This window comes from Hemibagrus wyckioides, linkage group LG14, assembly GCF_019097595.1.
Source record: "Hemibagrus wyckioides isolate EC202008001 linkage group LG14, SWU_Hwy_1.0, whole genome shotgun sequence".
In the NCBI taxonomy this organism is placed as follows: domain Eukaryota; kingdom Metazoa; phylum Chordata; class Actinopteri; order Siluriformes; family Bagridae; genus Hemibagrus; species Hemibagrus wyckioides.
Window position 1 is genome coordinate 5,294,513 of NC_080723.1, and position 20,502 is coordinate 5,315,014.

A 20,502-nucleotide genomic window follows, 5' to 3' on the forward strand; every position below is an offset into this window, starting at 1 on the left:
CTTTAGTTTTATATAAAGACTTTATTTAACATTACTACATTTCTTTAAAAGGCGGCATGGTGGTTTAGTGGTTAGCACACCTCCTGGGTTCAAGTCCCGCTCCCACTCACTGTGTGTGTGGAGTTTGCATGTTCTCCCCGTTCTTGGTGGGTTTCCTCTGGGTGCTCTGGTTTCCTCCCATAGTCCAAAGACATGCTTCTAGGCTGATTGGAGTCTCTTTTGTTTTCATCTAGTGTGAGAAGCATGTAAAAAAGCAGCTCATGAAAATCCAAGAGCAGGAATCTAAGATGAGGAATGCACAGCTTATTGCAGAGGAAGAGACTCAGTTTCAGAATTATGCCAAGGATGTGATTCAGAGAGCTAGCAAGGCTTGGGGAAACATTTCCCTTCTGCACAAGGACTCAAAGGTGGTCATTGGCTGAGGACATGGACCTGTGTTTGGAGGGTTTAGACCAAGTTACCAAGTTCAGGATGAACCAGGAGTTCAGCTGCGTCAGGTACAACTCGGGGCATAAGGAAGCTGAAAGAGAAAAGAGACTTACTGACACTCAGGAGTCTAAGAAGCGGCTAGGGCTTGCTTGGATATTGTGAGCTGTATTGCTGATGTTGTGATAAAAAATAAACAGAACTTCACTTTCAGGTGAATTTAGTTTCTGAGTATTTAAGTTGAAGTACTGTAAGGTGAATCTCATAATGAAAACATTCCCAAGTCTAAAGGTACTGTTACAATCTCCATTTTTTTTCACCTTTTCACCAGGATGTCTATGTCTTTGCTGAACAGAATCTTGAGTGGATGTTAATAAGACAATAAGTTGCTTATATTAATTGCAGACTAAACTGCAAAGAATTCCCACCACTAAGTGTTGTTCTGATTCATACTCAGCACTGTTATTGAGTGGAAAATCATCATGGAAAAACATTTTAACAGAAATAATACTAATAGGGACCAGCTCATGTTGGAGTAGAGGGTAACGAGGAGGTGGATATTGTTATAGCTAAGCAGGCTCTCAAACATTCAAAAATCGCTATAAATATAACAGTAATTTAGTCTGAAGGATTAATTAAAGTAGCTGTTAGAGCTATTATATTGAGTTTTATTTTGTTCCGGACACTAGAGGGTTTTGAGGTTTTGAGTGTATTTAAGTAAGGTGATGAAGGGTTGAGTGTAGGAGTGTTACATGTTGTGTTGAATAAAACATTTGTTTGTTAGTTGAAAGTTGGACTTAAGTACTGGAATGTTGCCTGTTTTGTTTGCAATGCCAAATGGACAATAAATGGATTTGCATATCCAATTTTATCCCGAATGTGTTTGTTGTTTTATTGGATGAAGCTAACGAGTAATTTCTTCTCATTTCCCATTCTTCTCTGTAGTATAGGCCGCAACTGATTACATATGATGTGTTTTATATGTATATATATATATATATATATATATATATATATATATATATATTTTTTTTTTTTAATTAGTGATGACTCAAAATTTAGTAGGTTCATTCATTCATTCATTCATTGTCTATACCCGCTTATTCCTAGGACTCCTAGGGTCACGGGGGTCTGCTGGAGCCTATCCCAGCGCACATAGGGCGAAAGGCAGGGGTAATTTAGTAGGTTTTACTTAATAAATTGTTTTTCCATGTTTTATCCTGTCAAATTTCCAGTGAATGTTTTGAAGGAACATGTCACTGATTAGGCCAGGGGTCTCCAGCCTTTCTTCCTCTGAGAGCTACTCTAACAAAATTATGACCCACTTCTGTGTAAATCGCCTAAAGTGTCATAGAATATGTGCAAAAATTCCCCTTTTCATGTGAGGAAAAGTCTATACATCACTTTTCCTGTGAGGAAAAGTCTATAGACTAATCAATTTTCCTGTGAGGAAAAGTCTGTAGACTCGTCACATTTCACTTGAGGAAAAGTCTATACATCACTTTTCCTGTGATATTGACTCATTTTGTCATTTTGCACAGTGAAGAAGAGAAAAATAACACCAACGTCAACCAATGTCAAGTTAAACATCTTAGAATTTACTGATAGTGATCATATCGTTGTATATACTGATTAGTATTAAATCTTTACCTGTTACTGTCCAGAGTTCAATGACACCATGTTCAATAAGAGTCATGTTGGGTTTGTCTTTATAAACTTTAATTGAGAAGACTGGCTTCAATGAAGCAGATAATGACTCACGGGTTACAGTTCATCTACACAACCTGTCATTCAGCCTGAACACACTTTTTTTTTTATTGAGTGACAGAGGCAGATCAGAAGAAGCTGAGTTACATGAGTCACCTTCATCGCAAATGAGTATGGCGTTCTAATGCAACTGGAATGAACCATTCATTTCCAGATCATGCTTCTGAGGGCGTACCATAGCACTCCAAATAATTGCTGATTGCAATAATTAAGTTAAAGGCTTTCATGCATTTGGCTTTTTTTTTTTTTCTACATTGATGATGCTGTTGCCTGAAGTAAACAGGGAAAGAGAAAGCACTTTGTGGTGGTCTCTGAATATTAAAAAAAAAAAAAAAATGATGAAGCAAATGCTTAAATGCACACAGACAGTCCATCTGAGAGGTCAACATCCAATATACGTTCCACATAATAAAACAAAAGCAAGAAATTACATTAAATTAGCCTGGGACATAAAAAAAGGAGATATCCTGTTCTTACAGAAGTACAAAGGGTCTATTTGTGGTGATATGGCATGAACATTGAACGTATTTTGTTCTCAGAAAATATCGTCATATGGATTTTTTTAATGTTTTTTTTAGTTAAAGGATCTACCAAACAAGCAACAAATCTTAACACTTCTTAATAACAAATAAATGCAGTTATGCTGGACAGGTCGGTATCGGTTTCTATGTGAAAAGACAATGGGTTACAAAAGCATTTAGCAATAAATTGTTTGCACGTCCAATACGATCAGTGTCACACAGAAATGATATGAATCATATGACAGTCAAAATAGTGTTTATAATGTTTCTGCATTCCTCAGTTCAGAACGAAATGCTTGTTTCTTTTTTTTTTTAATGTTAAGTTAATAGCATTAAGCCTGTTCAGTCAGTCTGCACCTTACACCTGCCATACAACTGTTACTTGGAACATGAAAAATAAAAATAAAATTCTCTCATTTCTTTAACCCACAAACCCCATTCTAAACGGCAAAGAATTCCAAGATACAGTCAAAACAAAAAGTTTTCCTTATGCTGCAGCGCATTTTGGTTGGAGCACTAATGAAGTTCCTTGAATTATGAGTGATGATCAGAGATTATTTTACTGAATCAACAGCCCTGATCCAGATTATGGCCCATGACGTGGATTTTCATGCCACAGTTCACTCACAAGCACATGTACACACACACACACACACACACACCCGATACTCATCTGGTTTGGGGTTAAAACTGTGGTTTGGATATGTATCCTACACATACAGTTCACATACAAACACAATAACTCCTCAGCACAGAATTTCAGCAATTAAGATATATATTTACATTTTTTTAAAACCCCTGATGATCCTCGTTCAGTCCACAGAGGCTATAAGCGCACATCTCTCTTACTTCACGATGTTCGTTTTCTTTATTTAAGGGCTTTGAAATCATATATTTAAAGTAAAATAATCTTTCTATTAATGATATGTTAATATGACCAAAGAAATATTGAAATATATTAAGAAAGCTTATAGATAGCTTATAAATTATTGCATATACATATACTAGCTTGAAATAAATTGCTATATTTTCTATTCTGTGTAAGCTTGTTTAGTTCGTGTTGAGTCAGAGGAGTAGCAGAGGAGTTTGCTTTGACTGTATCCACCAAGAAAAGCATTTTAGCTCGAAAACGAAAAGAAAAAGGAGATCCACTGAATTGCAAACTAACTATCAGACACTCTTATAGCCGATCTCTCATCAAATGTCACTTGCGGGTACGGAGCACACTGCAGAAACAAAATTATGAATTCAATTGAGAGGAATCTTGATGCTACCGAAAGAGCAGCCAATTTAAATCAAATTAAAGCTGAAAGAGCCTTTTCGATGTGTGTGCTGTAAATTGTGAAATACAGATGTCACTCTACCCACAAGCAGCCATGAGCAGGGTAAGAGATATTATAAGGCATACTGAACAAGAGAGAACTCTTATGACGCTGCTTCGTGGTTAAGTCGATACTGAATAAGACAATCCTTTACATCCTCGTCCTTTCTATATTTCCGCATTGTCTTTTCTTCCAACGTAGCTCAGTCCAGGTTGGGAATATTCATTGTTGAGCATAGGAATTTGTAGAATTAGAGTCCTGTAAGGCGTCATCCAGTGAGAGTCCTCTTCACTGTGTGGAGTGAAGGCAGAGGAGAGACGGCGCTACATTCAGAGAGTCAGGCTGAGCAATGCCACCAGGAGTAGGACACATAGGCTCAGAGATGGAGCTAACAAGACTCCTCCGGCTATACACACACACAAACACAAAGTAATAAGACAAAGATGATAGAAAAATACAGTATAGTGCCAGATTATATTACATATAGTGCCAGATTATATTACGTACACTATATGGCCAGAATTATACTAATAGAAACACACAGTTTTAAGATCTTGTACACTTGAGCATTACAATATCCCTTCACAGGCCCAAACCTGTTCCAGCATGACAACCTCAACCCCACTGAACACCTTTGGGATGAACTGGAACACTGACTGTACCCCAGACCTCTTCACCCAACATCAGTGTCTGATCTCCCTACTGTCACAAATCTCCACAGCCATGCTCCAACATCTAGTGGAAAGCCTTCCCAGAAGAATGCAAATAACTCTACATTTAATTGGAATTTTATTGGCATAATGACTTGTAGTCACTCAAGGCATGTCTACTTTCAAAATACACACACACACATAAACAGTGTTATCATACAAACTGTAGCACTTGGCAGTAGAGTTCAACTTGTAAAATGACAGAATTTCTCTTTCAGCAGGTATGGTTCTGAGTGTAATACTCTAAGAGAAAAAAAACTGCATTCAATGTAAGGGTCATTCATCATTACAGGGTCTTTCTCTCTCTCTCTCTCTCTCTCTCTCTCTCGATTATCTCCTCCTTCAGCTTACTGTAGCAGCAGCTGTTCACCCACAAAGGTGCATGACACTGACAAATCACAGCGCTCAAACCTCAGAATGAGAGAAAGCGTGACTTTAAATAGTAATTAATTTTGCCTCACATTGATCTGGTCTAAAGTAGAGTAATTTCTAATTCATTTTCCCACTTCACGCAATTTGAGTTGTCATCAGAAATGATGCTGAATTTCATTAGCATTTTCAGCAAAATTAGGACTGCATAAACAAACATGTGTTAACATGTTCTAGGACTTATTAACATTAAGTTAAGACCACAGAGCACATATGGCACATTAATGAACGTGTGATGTGACAGAAAGCTTACCTGAGATGCGCACTTGAGCCACAGCTCCATCTCCTCCCTTGCTCTGTGCCCTCACCTCCACTAGATAATCTCCATCTTTGGGAACGGGCAGGTCTATGGACTCCTTATTTGTAGTGTACAGTGTCCCGGTGCTTTGACCCTCCTGTCTATACAGGACCTTTAAAATATATTTTCAGGTACAGCTTTAGACCATTTTGGTTTTAAGACAAATTCACTTATTCACTTACACAGTCTGGGACAGAAACTACAGTTCACATGTGCAATTATTTAAAGACATGGAATTATTTTAGACTAGACCCAGCCAAATGGTCTATACCTTGTAGCTATCCACAGAAGACTCATTGGCTAAAGCCTCCACACGCTGCCAGGCAACGTTGACCAAGGTTCCGCTGGAATTTACCCTTGTGCCGATTATTTTTGGTGGTCGACTTGGAGCTGAAAAAGAAAGCCAAATGTACAGTATATGTGTGGCCTCATAAAATCACAAGAACATGATCTGGATCTCCTGAACAAAATTTAAACTTGAACTATATTGATGTTATTTTCTTTGTGTCACTGACACTTCAATTGGATGGAAAAAAACTTTATATACTATAGGGTTGTAACGAAATGAGACTATCTGCATTTGTTTAGTGTCTATACTTCTCTTTTCTGTAAAGATTAGAGTTTGTATTGGGCTTGGCTTGAACCAGAATGTTTCGATTTTCGCGCAGGTTTTATGCCGGATGCCCTTCCTGAAGCAACCCTCCCATTTTATCTGGGCTTGGGACCGCCACTGAGAGTTAACCCTTCAGAGGCTGGGTTAGCTCCCTGACCAGGAATAGAACCCAGGCTGTGGCAATAACAGTGCCGGATCCTGCTGGAAACTAGGCTACAAAGCATGTATCAGTCTCTGAGGTTTAGTTGTGCAAAACGTCAGCATGATCCTTACGTGCTTTCTTTGTATAGATCTCGTATCTGTTGCTCGCAGGTCCGTAACCTGCACCGTTGAATGCACGCACTTCTATAACATAACGGGAGTTCGGCTTCATGTTGTCCAGGCGTGTCTGATTCTCTCTGCTGGAGATGCGCTGTGCTGACGCCTCGTTCTCCAAGGATTTCCTCCAGTACCTCACCTGTCACACATTACACAGGCCACACGTTAATCTGTTACTGTAATATCCTTACAGTGTTTTAACACATCATTCCACCACCACTTCACCAAATGGTAATTATTATAATGAATGCACAACTAAAGCTGTGTGAAGGGCAAATCATCGCTCACTGTACAGTTAGTGCACCTGCAGCATTGTCAGACTAACCTGATAGCCTTCAACTGTCTGTTGCGTGAGTGGACGCCACCACACAATGGCCTCCGTCGCTGACAGGGTTCTGGCATCTACAATGGTGGGAGCTGCTGAGGGGGCTGAGAATATACAGTGTTTTAGAGCGACACATCAATCAAAATAAGACCATCCACACACTGGGTGTACAGGATAAATTGAAGGCCTTTGGGTCACACATCCCGAAAGCACAGCTAAGCTGCTGTATAGTTAAGCAAATTATCCACGAGCCTTATGTTTCTGCATTGCATCTAGTGGAAATTTGTGGCATTTTTTTATAATGACATTATCCAAAACAACTCTGAGGAAAAGAAAAATATTAACATGAATTTCAGAATTTCTTTGTATGTCTGTCTTTTGATTTAATGGCAACCTGCCATCATAATGCCATCTCGTGGAAAGAATAATAAAAAAATAAATAAAATAAAAAATTATAATAAACTCAAATAAAAAATAATAAAATAATACTCAATAAAAAAATCTGACATTTTTGGTAAAGAAGCCATGACTGTGAAGTAGTGCAAAATTATTACTATTGGAAAACCTATTTAATATTTCCTTTCTTTGTTTTCATTTATTCAACCTTCTAAAAATTCTGTTTATTTTATTCCTCTTTTTTAAATGAAAAAAAAAAACACAGATTTACAGTGTGGTCTCAGATTTTGGATCTCACTGTATATATTCCAATTTTCTAGTATTTGAATTAATAGAATGGCCAGTTTACACCTATATGTAGGTAAAATGCCTTAGGGAGTGTAATGATATAGTCAACTACCCCAAGTCCTGTATTTATATATTGGTTTCACTGCAGCTTTTTACTTAGTACTATAAATGTTTGACATCTGCAGCCATAGAGTCAAAGTGTACAGTATAGACTTGTAAGGAATAAAGGCAGGAATAGTTTCATATGACAACACTTCTCCATCTTTATGCATTTTGCAACTCGATTTGTTTAATACAATGCAGACAAAATGAACATTGCATGAATATGTGCCTCGAGGTTTTAATTTTCATTTGATTTTTATAACAGTACCATAATTGTTTAGTGTAGTTTTGCCTGCCATTCAGGGAAATGTTCCTTTTCAGATAAATGTTGCTACAGATGTTGCTTTGTGTTTTCATCCAGTTTCATGGACTGATACAAAATGATGATGTCAGAGCAGATGTGCGGTCCTCTTATTGGCAGATTTGACCCATTGTGACGTTTTCACGTTTTGTCGGCTGTTAATACCGCACCATGTTGGTGTACTAGAAAGTGAAAGTCCTTCCATACACCAAACTTTCCAGGAACACCAAGAATCTTCCAGTTCCTTTTGGTTGCTAACCTCTTCTGTTTTTTTCCCGAGCTAGCATGATGTTAATCAGCCAGTTTATGAGAAGTGGGTTTTTTTCGAACCCTGGTAGCCTGTCCTGATTTTCATTTTACAAAAAAGGAAGCTACTCCTTCAGAAGATTGAGTGTGGCTTGATTGAGATTACATATTTATTCCAATTTATGTAACATAAGTGGTATGCTATGACAAACAGCCTTCCTAAATACGCAGTCTGTTTCATCTCAAACAATGCGATATGATGCGTTGTACTGTCACATACTTAATACACTCTCTGAGAATTATCAAACGAGATCATTTGATTTGTAAGAGGGACTGTCTAACACAATTTAAGGCTTCGGAAAACACACAGCAGAATCTAAAACGTGAATAAATAAACTTTGCCTCTGATACTCACCATCCTGAGCAGAGTATATAACAGCAGTGAGGCTGTAGGGTCCCTCTCCTATACTGTTGAAGGCCTTTATTTTCACATCAAACTTTGTGGCTGGGGGAATAGATGGGTCTTTGTGGATGTAGCGATTTGCACGAGGGTCAGCTATGGTCACTCTATGCCACTGATTGCTATCGTGAGGCTTAAATGCGATAATGTAGCCAAAGTTACTTCCGTAGTAGTATTGTGGCTGAACAGGCTGAGAACAAACAGAACAGAAAAAAGTCATACAAACTAATGTGAGATTTCCTCTAGTGACATATATGTAACGCTGGACATTCACATAAAAAAGCAAAAAAATAAGTTAAATAAAATAAAATACCGTCCATGTGATGGTGAGCTCTCTACCCGTTCCCCCACCTCCTCCTACATCCGAGGGTGCCACCATAGGAGCTAAAATAAGAGAGGAATATGAGACAAACTCTGCAATCAGTGACAAACCACATAAATTTGTTTTTTTAACCAGTGTTGTATTTATAAGGGTATTTCAGAAGGAGCTTCTTCCCTCAGACTCCTCAATACAGAAATGTCCATCTTACAAATCTTTTACTATTCAATAAAGACTCATTTACTTCTTTGGATTTCTGTACACTGCACTTTACTGTATCTACATGTAAATATATCACTTTCCAGTCAGTAATGTTTGCCCATTCTGGACAGTAACATAATCGCACATCATGCTATTACATACAACATGTAACCACTTCACATAACATTCTATTAACTCTTATTATCTCCATTCCTTCTTTTTTAACTCTTCTTTTTTAACTCTTTTTTAACAGTTCTTAAATGTAGTTTATTTAAATGCACAGTTTACGAGTGATCAGGTTTTCATTGTTTCAGGTTGTATACTGTATATAACAGTGTATGAGACAAATAGAAATAAAAATGTTAATTTCTGAGTTAAGATCTTCTACAGCAATGCTGCCAAGAACAGAACCTCAGAACATCTAATTCAAGTTTATATACAGTGAAAAGGAACTCTATAAAATCCCCTTTACACTAGGGGTCACTAGCTGAGGTAAATTTAAATGTGAGCTGGTAGCTCATGTGGTTAAAGCTCTGGGTTGTTGATCGGAAGATCAGGGTTCAAGCCCCAGCACTGCTAAGCTGCTAACTGCTAAGCACGGCCTCTATTCCAACCCCCCCAGCTCTAGGGTGATGCATCACGGCTGACCCTGCACTCTGACCCCAACCCTCCAAGAATGGGATATGTAAAGAAAGAATTTCACTGTGCAGTAATGTATATGTGACGAATCAAGGCTGCTTAAATTTGTTTCACCAATAATTCAGCATATCTAAATAACTTAAATAAGTAAACAATGATGAAATCCAGAGACATACCCGCTTCCACTGTGGTGGATTTGCTTGATGGCTCACTCGGTTCTCCTGTACCCAGAGTGTTTGTAGCGATGACCCGAAACTCATATTCAGTCCAAGGAAACAGATCAACTACTGTGGCCATCTCTGCATTTCCTTCCACATTGTGAGGAGCTAAAAAACACACACACATCGCAGCTACTGGTCACTTCATGCTGTTTAAATATTACATGCTATACATACAGTATAATTTAAGTCCAAACTTAATGGATCAAATCCATCCTTTTTTTAATGAACACTTGTTGAACCTAGCAGGCCTTTTTATAGATTAGCCACATCCCTTTTTAAAACGACAACCACATTTTTAAAATGGCAAAAGTGTTAAAAGATTGTAAAATGTCAGGACTTGCTGCAGTACTCACAGGTTACAGCATCTTTCCATTCCTCTTCAGTTTTAGTCTCTCTGTATTGGATGGTATATTTGGATATGGGGCTGTGATTATCTGTTCCATGACTCCAAAGAAGCTTCACAGATCTTACCCCAACCTCCTCCACACGTACTCCTCCAGGAGCTCCTGGAGGCCCTGAAGGAGAAAAAACAAACACTGCTCAGCACAATTTACATCTTATATCTTCGAAAATATATATCTGTATTAACGCTGTGGGTATAAAAGGATATTAAAGTTTTGGGCATGGGAAACCTTTAAAGTGGTTAATAGATAGATAGAAGCCATTATTTGTCACATATACAATTCAGCAAAGTGAAAATCTTTCTTTGCATATCCCAACTATAGGAGTTGGGGTCAGAGAGCAGAGTCAGCCATGATACAGCAGTGAGGGTTAAGGGCACAGTGGCAGTTTGAACCCTGGTCCGCCAATCGACAACCCGAGCCTTAACCATTTGAGACACCACTGATCAGAAAGTTGGTGTTCAAGCTCCAGCAGTGCCAAGCTGCCTCTATTGGGCCCTTGAGCAAGGCCCTTAGTCCCCCCTGCTCCAGGCATGTATCATGGCTGACCTGAGCACTGACCCCAACTTCTACAGCTGGGATATACAAAGAAAGAATTTCACTGTGCTGTAATGTATATGTGACAAATAAAGGCTGCTTCTTCTTCTATTGAGGAGGGAATAGAAATATCTAACTCTCTGGAGTACCTCCTACTCAAACTTAAAATATATTTCATATTCAATACATTTATACAGTACATCAGCCTTTCAGACTCAACAGCAAGTAACAATTTATAAATAAACCCAAAAAGCTACATTTCTATGTATATATATATATACACTATATTGCCAAAAGTATTCGCTCACCTGCCTTGACTCGCATATGAACTTAAGTGACATCCCATTCCTAATCCATAGGGTTCAATATGACGTCGGTCCACCCTTTGCAGCTATAACAGCTTCAACTCTTCTGGGAAGGCTGTCCACAAGGTTTAGGAGTGTGTTTATGGGAATTTTTGACCATTCTTCCAGAAGCGCATTTGTGAGGTCACACACTGATGTTGGACGAGAAGGCCTGGCTCTCAGTCTCCGCTCTAATTCATCCCAAAGGTGTTCTATCGGGTTGAGGTCAGGACTCTGTGCAGGACAGTCAAGTTCATCCACACCAGACTCTGTCATCCATGTCTTTGTGGACCTTGCTTTGTGCACTGGTGCACAGTCATGTTGGAAGAGGAAGGGGCCAGCTCCAAACTGTTCCCACAAAGTTGGGAGCATGGAATTGTCCAAAATGTCTTGGTATGCTGAAGCATTCAGAGTTCCTTTCACTGGAACTAAGGGGACAAGCCCATCTCCTGAAAAACAACCCTACACCATAATCCCCCCTCCTCCAAAATTTACACTTGGCACAATGCAGTCAGACAAGTACCGTTCTCCTGGCAACCGCCAAACCCAGACTCGTCCATCAGATTGCCAGATGGAGAAGAGTGATTCGTCACTCCAGAGAACGCGTCTCCACTGCTCTAGAGTCCAGTGGCGGCGTGATTTACACCACTGCATCCGACGCTTTGCATTGCACTTGGTGATGTATGGCTTGGATGCAGCTGCTCGGCCATGGAAACCCATTCCATGAAGCTCTCTGCGCACTGTTCTTGAGCTAATCTGAAGGCCACATGAAGTTTGGAGGTCTGTAGCGATTGACTCTGCAGAAAGTTGGCGACCTCTTCGCACTATGCGCCTCAGCATCCGCTGACCCCGCTCCGTCAGTTTACGTGGCCTACCACTTCGTGGCTGAGTTGCTGTCGTTCCCAAACACTTCCACGTTCTTATAATACAGCTGACAGTTGACTGTGGAATATTTAGGAGCGAGGAAATTTCACGACTGGATTTGTTGCACAGGTGGCATCCTATCACAGTTCCACGCTGGAATTCACTAAGCTCCTGAGAGCGACCCATTCTTTCACAAATGTTTGTAAAAACAGTCTGCATGCCTAGGTGCTTGATTTTATACACCTGTGGCCATGGAAGTGATTGGAACATCTGATTCTGATTATTTGGATGGGTGAGCGAATACTTTTGGCAATATAGTGTATATATATATATATATATATATATATATATATATATATATATATATATATATATATATATATATATATATATATTTTAACATATTTTCACCAAAGTGAAGAAAAGGGTCATACAGTGGAATATTCTGGAACTCAAACTGAGGGCAGAATGTGTTATTTGTTTAATTAGTTATTTGTGAAGAACATACAGAATTAAATGAACGTTAAAGCAGCAGTTTTTTACATTAAAGCATGCTAATAGCAAGAAGGTGATATCTTTTATTGATGAAGGCATATAAGCATGTCAAAGAATAATACACTGATAAAAATTTTCACCAAGCAAAACAGCATGAGTAATATGTTTACAAATACAACTGACGTGTTCATTAATCTCTGCTGGATTGTTTACCCAGTAAAATAAATTGTTCAGTTTCGTCCTTCTTCCTAATCGCTGAAAGATTTCGACGGAACATTTCATTATATCTGTCCAACCCTCACACCAAAACAGCACATGCCGTTCTAAGCGCCTGACCTGAGTGGTATAAGATTGTAAGAGAGATTAAAGATGAGGAAAGGAAGTGGATGGAACTCTGGTGAGTCCAAACAAATTTGAAAATCAGATTCCTCTATTCTTCGTTCCCAAAAAACTGCCTCTGCCTTTAGTGGAGCTGATCTTGCAAATAGCTCCAACCTCAAGACATTATGGTCTCTGGCACACTACTGAGGCTTGTCTCATTATCGTTAATGTCTGTGGAAAGTTTACTGCCTGGCAACATCGAATGTATAAGTGTAAGAATAAAGAGAAGAGCAGGAACTGACTCAGACACCGATATTCGTTGCTCATCCAGAAAAAATAATAATGTAGACACCAGTAATAAATTGCCATGTCTGACAAAAGCATTCTCTATTGCACCAGAAGTGATTATTATTTTTGCTATTACTGATATATGAATAATAGGTGTCCACATACATTTAGCCATATAATGTATGTAAAGAATAAAACATTATTGGGTTATAGAAATAAAATAAACAGGGTGTTGTGATTTAGCCATGATGCAAGTATTTATTTATTTCAATCAATTTTTTGAAGATTTTAAGATTTCAAATGCATTTGTTTAGTCCATTTTTAGTTACATAATTAGCTCCTGTTATCACTTCTATTATAAAAGATATAAACAGCTCTCCTCATCATAACAATGAATATATGTTTTCTTTCATGTAACCCTTTCTTTGTGGGCTTCTGTCATTTAAGACCAATCAAATTCATTAATTCAACAATGCAACACTATAAATGGAATTAAATGACATTATTACATTGATTTTCTTTAGAAATTGCTATATTGTTTGAAACGAGTTCGTAATATTATTTTACAGGCAAAACCTGGAATGCTTTGTTGTGACATTGCAATCTATGTACATTCAGTATATTATCATATATGGTGGAACCTCCATTACGGATTTTCGCTTTAAGAATTGAAATTTTGCAAGAAATTTGCATCCGCATACGAAGCATTTTTAGCATACGAACGAACCGAATGGAACGCAGGCTAAGCTGTGCGTATGTCCAGGAGCCGTTCAACACTTGTTTGCGTCAGCGGAAAGCCAAGCAAAGCCAACCGAAGACAGTTTTTTCTAAAAAGTCAATCCATGATACCAACGTTGCCTTCAGCATGCTAGTTGATTTTTCGTACATTTTTTTGTTGACAGATTGGTGGCGTGGGTGGTCTGTTCTATTTTTAGCCCAAGTTTGGTGGCATGACTTCCTTTGAGGACCCTTGGAAATTGGTGATATTGGTGATATTTCTGGGTGACTGGAATGGATTATCTGCATTTACATAATTTCTTATGGGAAAATTCATATCGTAATACAAATTTTCGTCTTAAGAACTTACCTCCAGAATGAATTAAATTAGTATGCTGAAGTTCTACTGTATACACTAAACCACAGAAGCATTCTTTTTTCCCTCTGATTGTTTCCACAGTCTTGTCACCTGGCAACTCTTTATTATCATACAACAGCTACCAACTAGATATGGTGAAGGCTAGCAGAAGCCAAACCCATCCTTCTGAATTACTGGATCAAGCTGTGTCACATTGCAGTGTAACACACTCTAAAGAAAAGTCTATCTGCCCTTTTTCACATACATGAGCCCAGATGCCTGTGACGGACTAGTGTCACTGTGATTGACAGTGGAAAGAGAGTAACACTATTCCTCCTGCTAATCTGCTAGCTCAGCTCCTGGGATTCAAACCTGCCATTTCCCAAGCTTTACATTTGACTGGCTGTAATTCTGACTTACAGCACCAGTCCAAAACAAGAGGCTTGTGTGTGTATTTTTCGTGGTCTTATTGGGTTTCCAGGCTCACAGATCTATCTGAGTCACTGATTTTACTTACACCTCATTATTCACCTCCTCCTCCAGCACTGCAGCCAGCCACTGAACCCAGACAGAAACATTGCTCTTGTTTTACTGCATTCCACACTACAGTAGACACAATGTCAGCAGAATGGGACAGAGTAATTTAAAACTGAACACAACTTTCTGCTGTAACTTTTAATTCCAGGATATAAAGCAAATTAGTCTATTAACACCAATCTACTGCTGCTAGACCTTTACGCTTTTGTCTACAGGCATCATGTCTCTTCTCTGTCCTGGCACCTAGGTGATGGTACAAACTTCCCGAGGCTGTCCTCAGACAAAGATTAAAGACCTACCTCTTCAACAATCACCCAAATCAGCACTTTTTTTCAGTCTTGTGGGGTTTTTTTTCATACTGTTGTAACCTCCCCAAAGGGGCTTTTTTTACACTGATGGTACTTTTTGTCCCTGACCAAGTGAACTAGCATAAGGATTTTTTTAAGAGACTACAAAGCACTTTTAGAAGTCGCTCTGTGTAAAGGTGTCTGTCAAATGCTAAACATAAATATGTCTAACTGCAAAGCCGACTGCAGAAAAGTAGCCTGCCTTTGGGGCAGATCTAAAATAAAGCTGTTATTACTTTCAAACTCAAGGCACAGAGTGTACACCAATCATGCACAACATTAAGACCACCTGCCTAATATTGTGTTGATCCCGCTTTTGCTGCCAAAACAGCCCTGACCCATCCAGGCATAGACTCCACTTGATCCCTGAAGGTGATGTTAGCAGCAGATCTTTTAAGTCGTGTAAGTTACAGGACTTAAAGGATACTTTTGATAGATACTGACCACTGCAGACCGGGAACACCCCACAAGAGCTGCAGTTTTGGAGATGCTCTGATGCAGTGGTCTAGCCATCACAATTTGGCCCTTCATCAATCTTGCGCAAATCCTTACACTTGCCCATTTTTCCTGCTTCTAACACATCAACTTTGAGGACAAAATGTTCACTTGCTGCCTAATATATCCCACCCACTAACAGGTGCCATGATGAGGAGATTATCACTTCACCTCTCAGTGCTCAGAATGTTATGCCTGATCAGTGTATATAATATGTAAAAGTGTGTGTGCACGTGTGTGTGTGTGAAATGTTTGAAGTACCTCTTACTACCAGCTCAGCAGAGCCAGTGACATTGTCCACAGGTGTCTGGGCTGTGCAGGTGTAGAGGCCTGCATGCTTCAGCTGAGTGTTCTTAATCAGCAGCTCACAGCTAGATATACCTGCCTGACTATCCTACACACACACACACACACACACACACACATTAATGCATCTTATTAATACTATGCCTACACATTAATCTAACTCTAATCTTAACCTCAGTAAGCAAAAGTACCCCGCCCCCATAAACACACACACACACACTGCAGAAATGTTGCTGGTATTATTAACATAAATGATTTATATTTTAGCTTGTTCCTATTTAACTGAACTACACATTAATTATAAACAGTTCATTATAATGCCACTATCAGCAATCATGGTTAGAAAATAAATCAAGTAAATTAGTTCATCGTTATTAAAACTGTATAGGGTACTGAAAAGTCATGCATTTTATGAAAATCTACCAAATTTTGGAAATTAGAAAAAGGTATCACTAAATGAACCCTCTGTAGTCTATATTTTCTCTCACTGAGAAGTATAAATGGGAGATGAGTACAGGCAGGCGGGGTTGAACTGTTTTTCCAAGTTAAGAATTTACTGCTCAAACCCAGTAAAAAGCCTCTAGGCAGCCTGAACCACTGTTTTCATTAATAATAGTTCAAGTCAGTGTGATTCTGTGACCTTGAGAACACACAGTACAAAACTACACCAACCATTGTGATAAATAATAAGCGATGTTGGTGCAGACTAAACCTAAATACTTCAAACACTGTTGATGCTGCCATTGATCTGTTGGCTTCGTTCTCTTACAACAGTGTGCAGGTAGTACTCTGCCTCCTTGTCAAAGTCAATGGCATGGCCGTTAAGTGACCAGATGAAGGTGATGTCGAGGCTCGAGTCGTGTGACGCAGCACACTGCATCCTAGTGTTTTCGCCCACGCTCACGTCGGTGTTAGAGGGAGCCAGCGTGATCTTAGTGGCATCTAAAATGATAAGATAAGATAAGATAAGATAAGATAAGATAAGATAAGATAAGATAAGATAAGATAAGATAAGATAAGATAAGATGAGATAATCCTTTATTCGTCCCACAGCGGGGAAATTAAAAAAGTTACAGCGGCAAAGGGAAAGCATCAAGGCAAGGTGAATTATAAAAGATATTATAGAGACACTTAAAAAGACTTAACAAAAAAAATTACACATATAATAATAATAATAATAATAATAATAATAATAATAACTATTATTATTATTGTTTTCTGTATGTTTAATAATATACAATAAAAATATATATATTTTTACTATTGTCTTTTGTACATTTTATACCTTTTATGTATCTTTATAACAGATTAAAAATTATTTTTATTAGTATTACAACTGTACATTTATATGCTTTGTATACTTTGTCATTTTCTTATTTAAGTCTTTTCAAGTCTTTCTATAATATATATATATATATATATATATATATATATATATATATATATATATATATATATATATATATATTTTAAAGCCTTAAAACAATCCTTTGTCATTTTCCTCTAAAATTTAAGTATGAGCAAAAAAGCAACAAGGCCAGTCAACAGCTGCCATTTCTGCTCCCTGTATTAAGTCATTGTGACCAGCAGAGGGCAGAAAAGAGTTACAGCTCAATCAGCATCTTGGGTGTTGACCAAGCATAACATATCATTTCAAAAATCTTCTCCAACAGCCTCAGGCTACTGTGTTCATCACTGCATAAATGATTGGAAATATAATTGCTCCAATAAGCAATGCACTAAGCAAGACCACATTTCCATAACTCATATACCTTTGAATTTCAGCCTCTTACCTGTAACTGACAGAGATCCAGTGCTGTTGGCTTTGCCTCTGTCGTTCTCAGCAAAGCATGTGTACTTCCCCTCGTCTGACTTGGTAACGTTGCGGATCTCCAGACTCCCATCCTCCCAAATGAAAATCCTGACACCATTACATTGGTTTTCAGTTTAAAAAAAAACACTAACACATACACGACTCCAGAATTATTGAACATTTTGATATTAAATGTATGATGATATTTAATACACAGTAGTTTTTCCAAAATATCCTGGTTTCTAAGCAAAAATCATGATTCAAAATCAATCTATATCATTTTATATCATATCATCTATATCATTCTATATCATCAAGATGGCAATTTGTGTGCAATATTATTTAGGGGTGCCAATAATTTTATTATAGAGACAATACCCTAAAGCTGGTGGAATACTTAAGTTCTGATCGAGAACGATGCAGTGGTTTGAGTTTATGCGCCATGGTGTGCATATATAAAGCTATGTGTTTTACATTATCCATCATGGTGTTAATTCTGATATTTGCCCCTGTCTGGGATTGATCCAAATATCACATGGCTGCTCAGGTCATTGCATGGAGCATGAGTTTAATTTTCAGGTCCAATGTTTGCCCAAGTATTTGGTCATGGAAGCAGCGCCACAAATATTCGAGGAAAAACTCAAATCTGTTACATCGTTCATCAGTTGTTTAGCTTTATGAAATAAACCAGCATTGAGACAACTCAAAATCTCTCTCATCTGGGTTTGTGGTTCATTCACCACTGACAAAAATGTCACATTGTACATTGTGGAAATGTGAAAATGTGCTATTTACATTTCACAGCATTCTATTCATTATGCATCTGATGCAACTGCACAGGTTGAACACCAGAGGTCTCAATCTGCGCGTCAAATAGAGTCAAAATATATCGAGCTCACACTGATCACGTGATCAAATGATTTTTTTGGAGAGCTAGAACAATTAGACATTTGTGAAGTGACCAATAGCTCTGGCTCATGACAAAGCGTATCACAAATATGTTTACATAATAATCAAAACAATCACTTATCATTAGCTTTCAAACGATGCCAGCACCTGAACGATTACAATCTACAGTGACGGAGAAATACATCGTTTTAATTCTGTAAAATTGTTTTCAAAGTATTCTGAGAATCGAATCATGGAGCCAGCCATGAGATACAAATCAAATTTTGACCAGAATTTATCGTAGCAGTTCTGCTTTTCTCATGTCTTTTGTTTAGTTCATTTGAACACAGTTGTTTCAAAATCTCTGGATAATTTTGATAATATATTTTAACAAAGCAGCGTTAACAATAATTTCTTGCAGCAGCAACTATCTGCATCGATAGTAATGCACTACGAAACCACAAAACCGATCCAGTAACACTGCAATGTTGTGAATTCGCCTCAGCTCGGAGCAATCTCCAAGCCTTTCTTTGCTCCCTGAAAGTGCAGTGTTCTGGAAGATGTGCACTTAATTCTTTTCAGCATATTTGCCGGAGGTTGTTGTTCATTGTTTGAAAATATAGCACCAGCTTTATTTATTTATATATTTTTTTAAATGTAAAAAGATCTTTTCACACTGTGCTGTTCGACTGAACATTTCCACAATCTCCGCAAACTGACAGATCAAATCTTGAAAAGAGACGAATGGCATGATTACAGTGAAGCTTATCTCCTACCTGCTGGAATTGGAAAGCAGTTCTGTGCCTTTGCTCCAGGAAAGCGTAGGTCTGGGTGCTGCTTTTGGTTTGCACTCAATCACCACATGCCCATTCTTTGCTCCCAGCAGCCTCTGCTTAACTGGGTTGAACTCGAACGAAGGAGCACCCACTGCCAGGAGAAAACATCAGCATGTTGTCACAGACCATGGGTTTCCTCCAATATCTTCAAGGGCAAACTTACTACATCGACCTATATCCTAGATTCTAACATGGGCAAGCTATCAGCAAAGAAGAACAACATGCATCAGTGTAAGTGCTGTGACTTGCATAAATATTCACCCCCCTTGATTTTTTCCTTGTGTTACAATCTGACACTTGGTTCCTTCTCTGACTAAATCCCTCTGTATCCAGTCACTGATTTCTAGTGGATGAATTCCTATTGTCAATGTCTTAGCTTTATCATAATCTTTACACTTTTAATAATGGATTTAATGGTGCGCTGATTGATGGACAATGTTTGGGACTTTTTTTTACCCAAACCCTGACAGATTCAGGGTTTCAATATTCCTGAATTTTTTTTTCCAGAGTTGTACTCACTTTCAGTATTTGTAAAGAGATACAATAACACACAAGTTAATTCATTTAGGGGTTTCACGCGACTTGAGATGAATATTATGCCATCACCGCTTTCCATTTATGGGATATTTTGTGCAGTTTCCTGGGGGGCGATACTCATGCAGAGCAATATGATATATCTGGGGGTCATCTGGCTTGAAATCATTATGCACTGCTGATTTAGAAAAAAGTATAGGGTCGTCACCCTTTCAGTCGCGCCTATCGTGCAGGAGCTTACCGAAGACTCGCAACTCAGCGTTGGCCTGGATCACTCCATGCCGGTTCTCAGCGATGCACTGGTACATCCCTGAGTCATCAGATGTCAGGTCTTTAAAGTGAGACTCATGCCTGCCAAGCTGTTGAAGCAAATACACAATCATTACATGACCATTCTGATCAGTGAACTCGGTGAACCCCTGTAGAAAGACGGCACTGTTCGAAAGTTTTACTCATAGTGAAGCTGATTTGCATGCAGTCTGTTCAGCGGGTAGCTCCTGCTGTGTTATGCCCCCTGCA

General features: G+C 38.5%; 1 protein-coding gene across 3 annotated transcripts in view; it reads right to left on the reverse strand.

The window, feature by feature from the left end:
• Window positions 1-2,123: 2,123 nt before the first annotated feature.
• Window positions 2,124-20,502, reverse strand: part of cntn1a (contactin 1a) — a 71,301-nt gene continuing 52,922 nt past the window's right edge. For all 3 annotated transcript variants that reach the window (XM_058408676.1, XM_058408677.1, XM_058408678.1), the window contains exons 11-24: window positions 20,225-20,342; window positions 19,390-19,540; window positions 17,706-17,833; window positions 16,682-16,854; window positions 15,868-16,000; window positions 10,256-10,417; window positions 9,858-10,007; window positions 8,836-8,906; window positions 8,478-8,712; window positions 6,730-6,833; window positions 6,360-6,543; window positions 5,745-5,863; window positions 5,429-5,585; window positions 2,124-4,442 (exon numbers count right to left, since the gene is read on the reverse strand). In XM_058408676.1, the coding sequence (XP_058264659.1) occupies window positions 4,366-4,442; window positions 5,429-5,585; window positions 5,745-5,863; window positions 6,360-6,543; window positions 6,730-6,833; window positions 8,478-8,712; window positions 8,836-8,906; window positions 9,858-10,007; window positions 10,256-10,417; window positions 15,868-16,000; window positions 16,682-16,854; window positions 17,706-17,833; window positions 19,390-19,540; window positions 20,225-20,342 (1,962 nt within the window). In that variant the 3' untranslated portion in view covers window positions 2,124-4,365. The remainder of the gene's footprint in view (window positions 4,443-5,428; window positions 5,586-5,744; window positions 5,864-6,359; window positions 6,544-6,729; window positions 6,834-8,477; window positions 8,713-8,835; window positions 8,907-9,857; window positions 10,008-10,255; window positions 10,418-15,867; window positions 16,001-16,681; window positions 16,855-17,705; window positions 17,834-19,389; window positions 19,541-20,224; window positions 20,343-20,502) is intronic.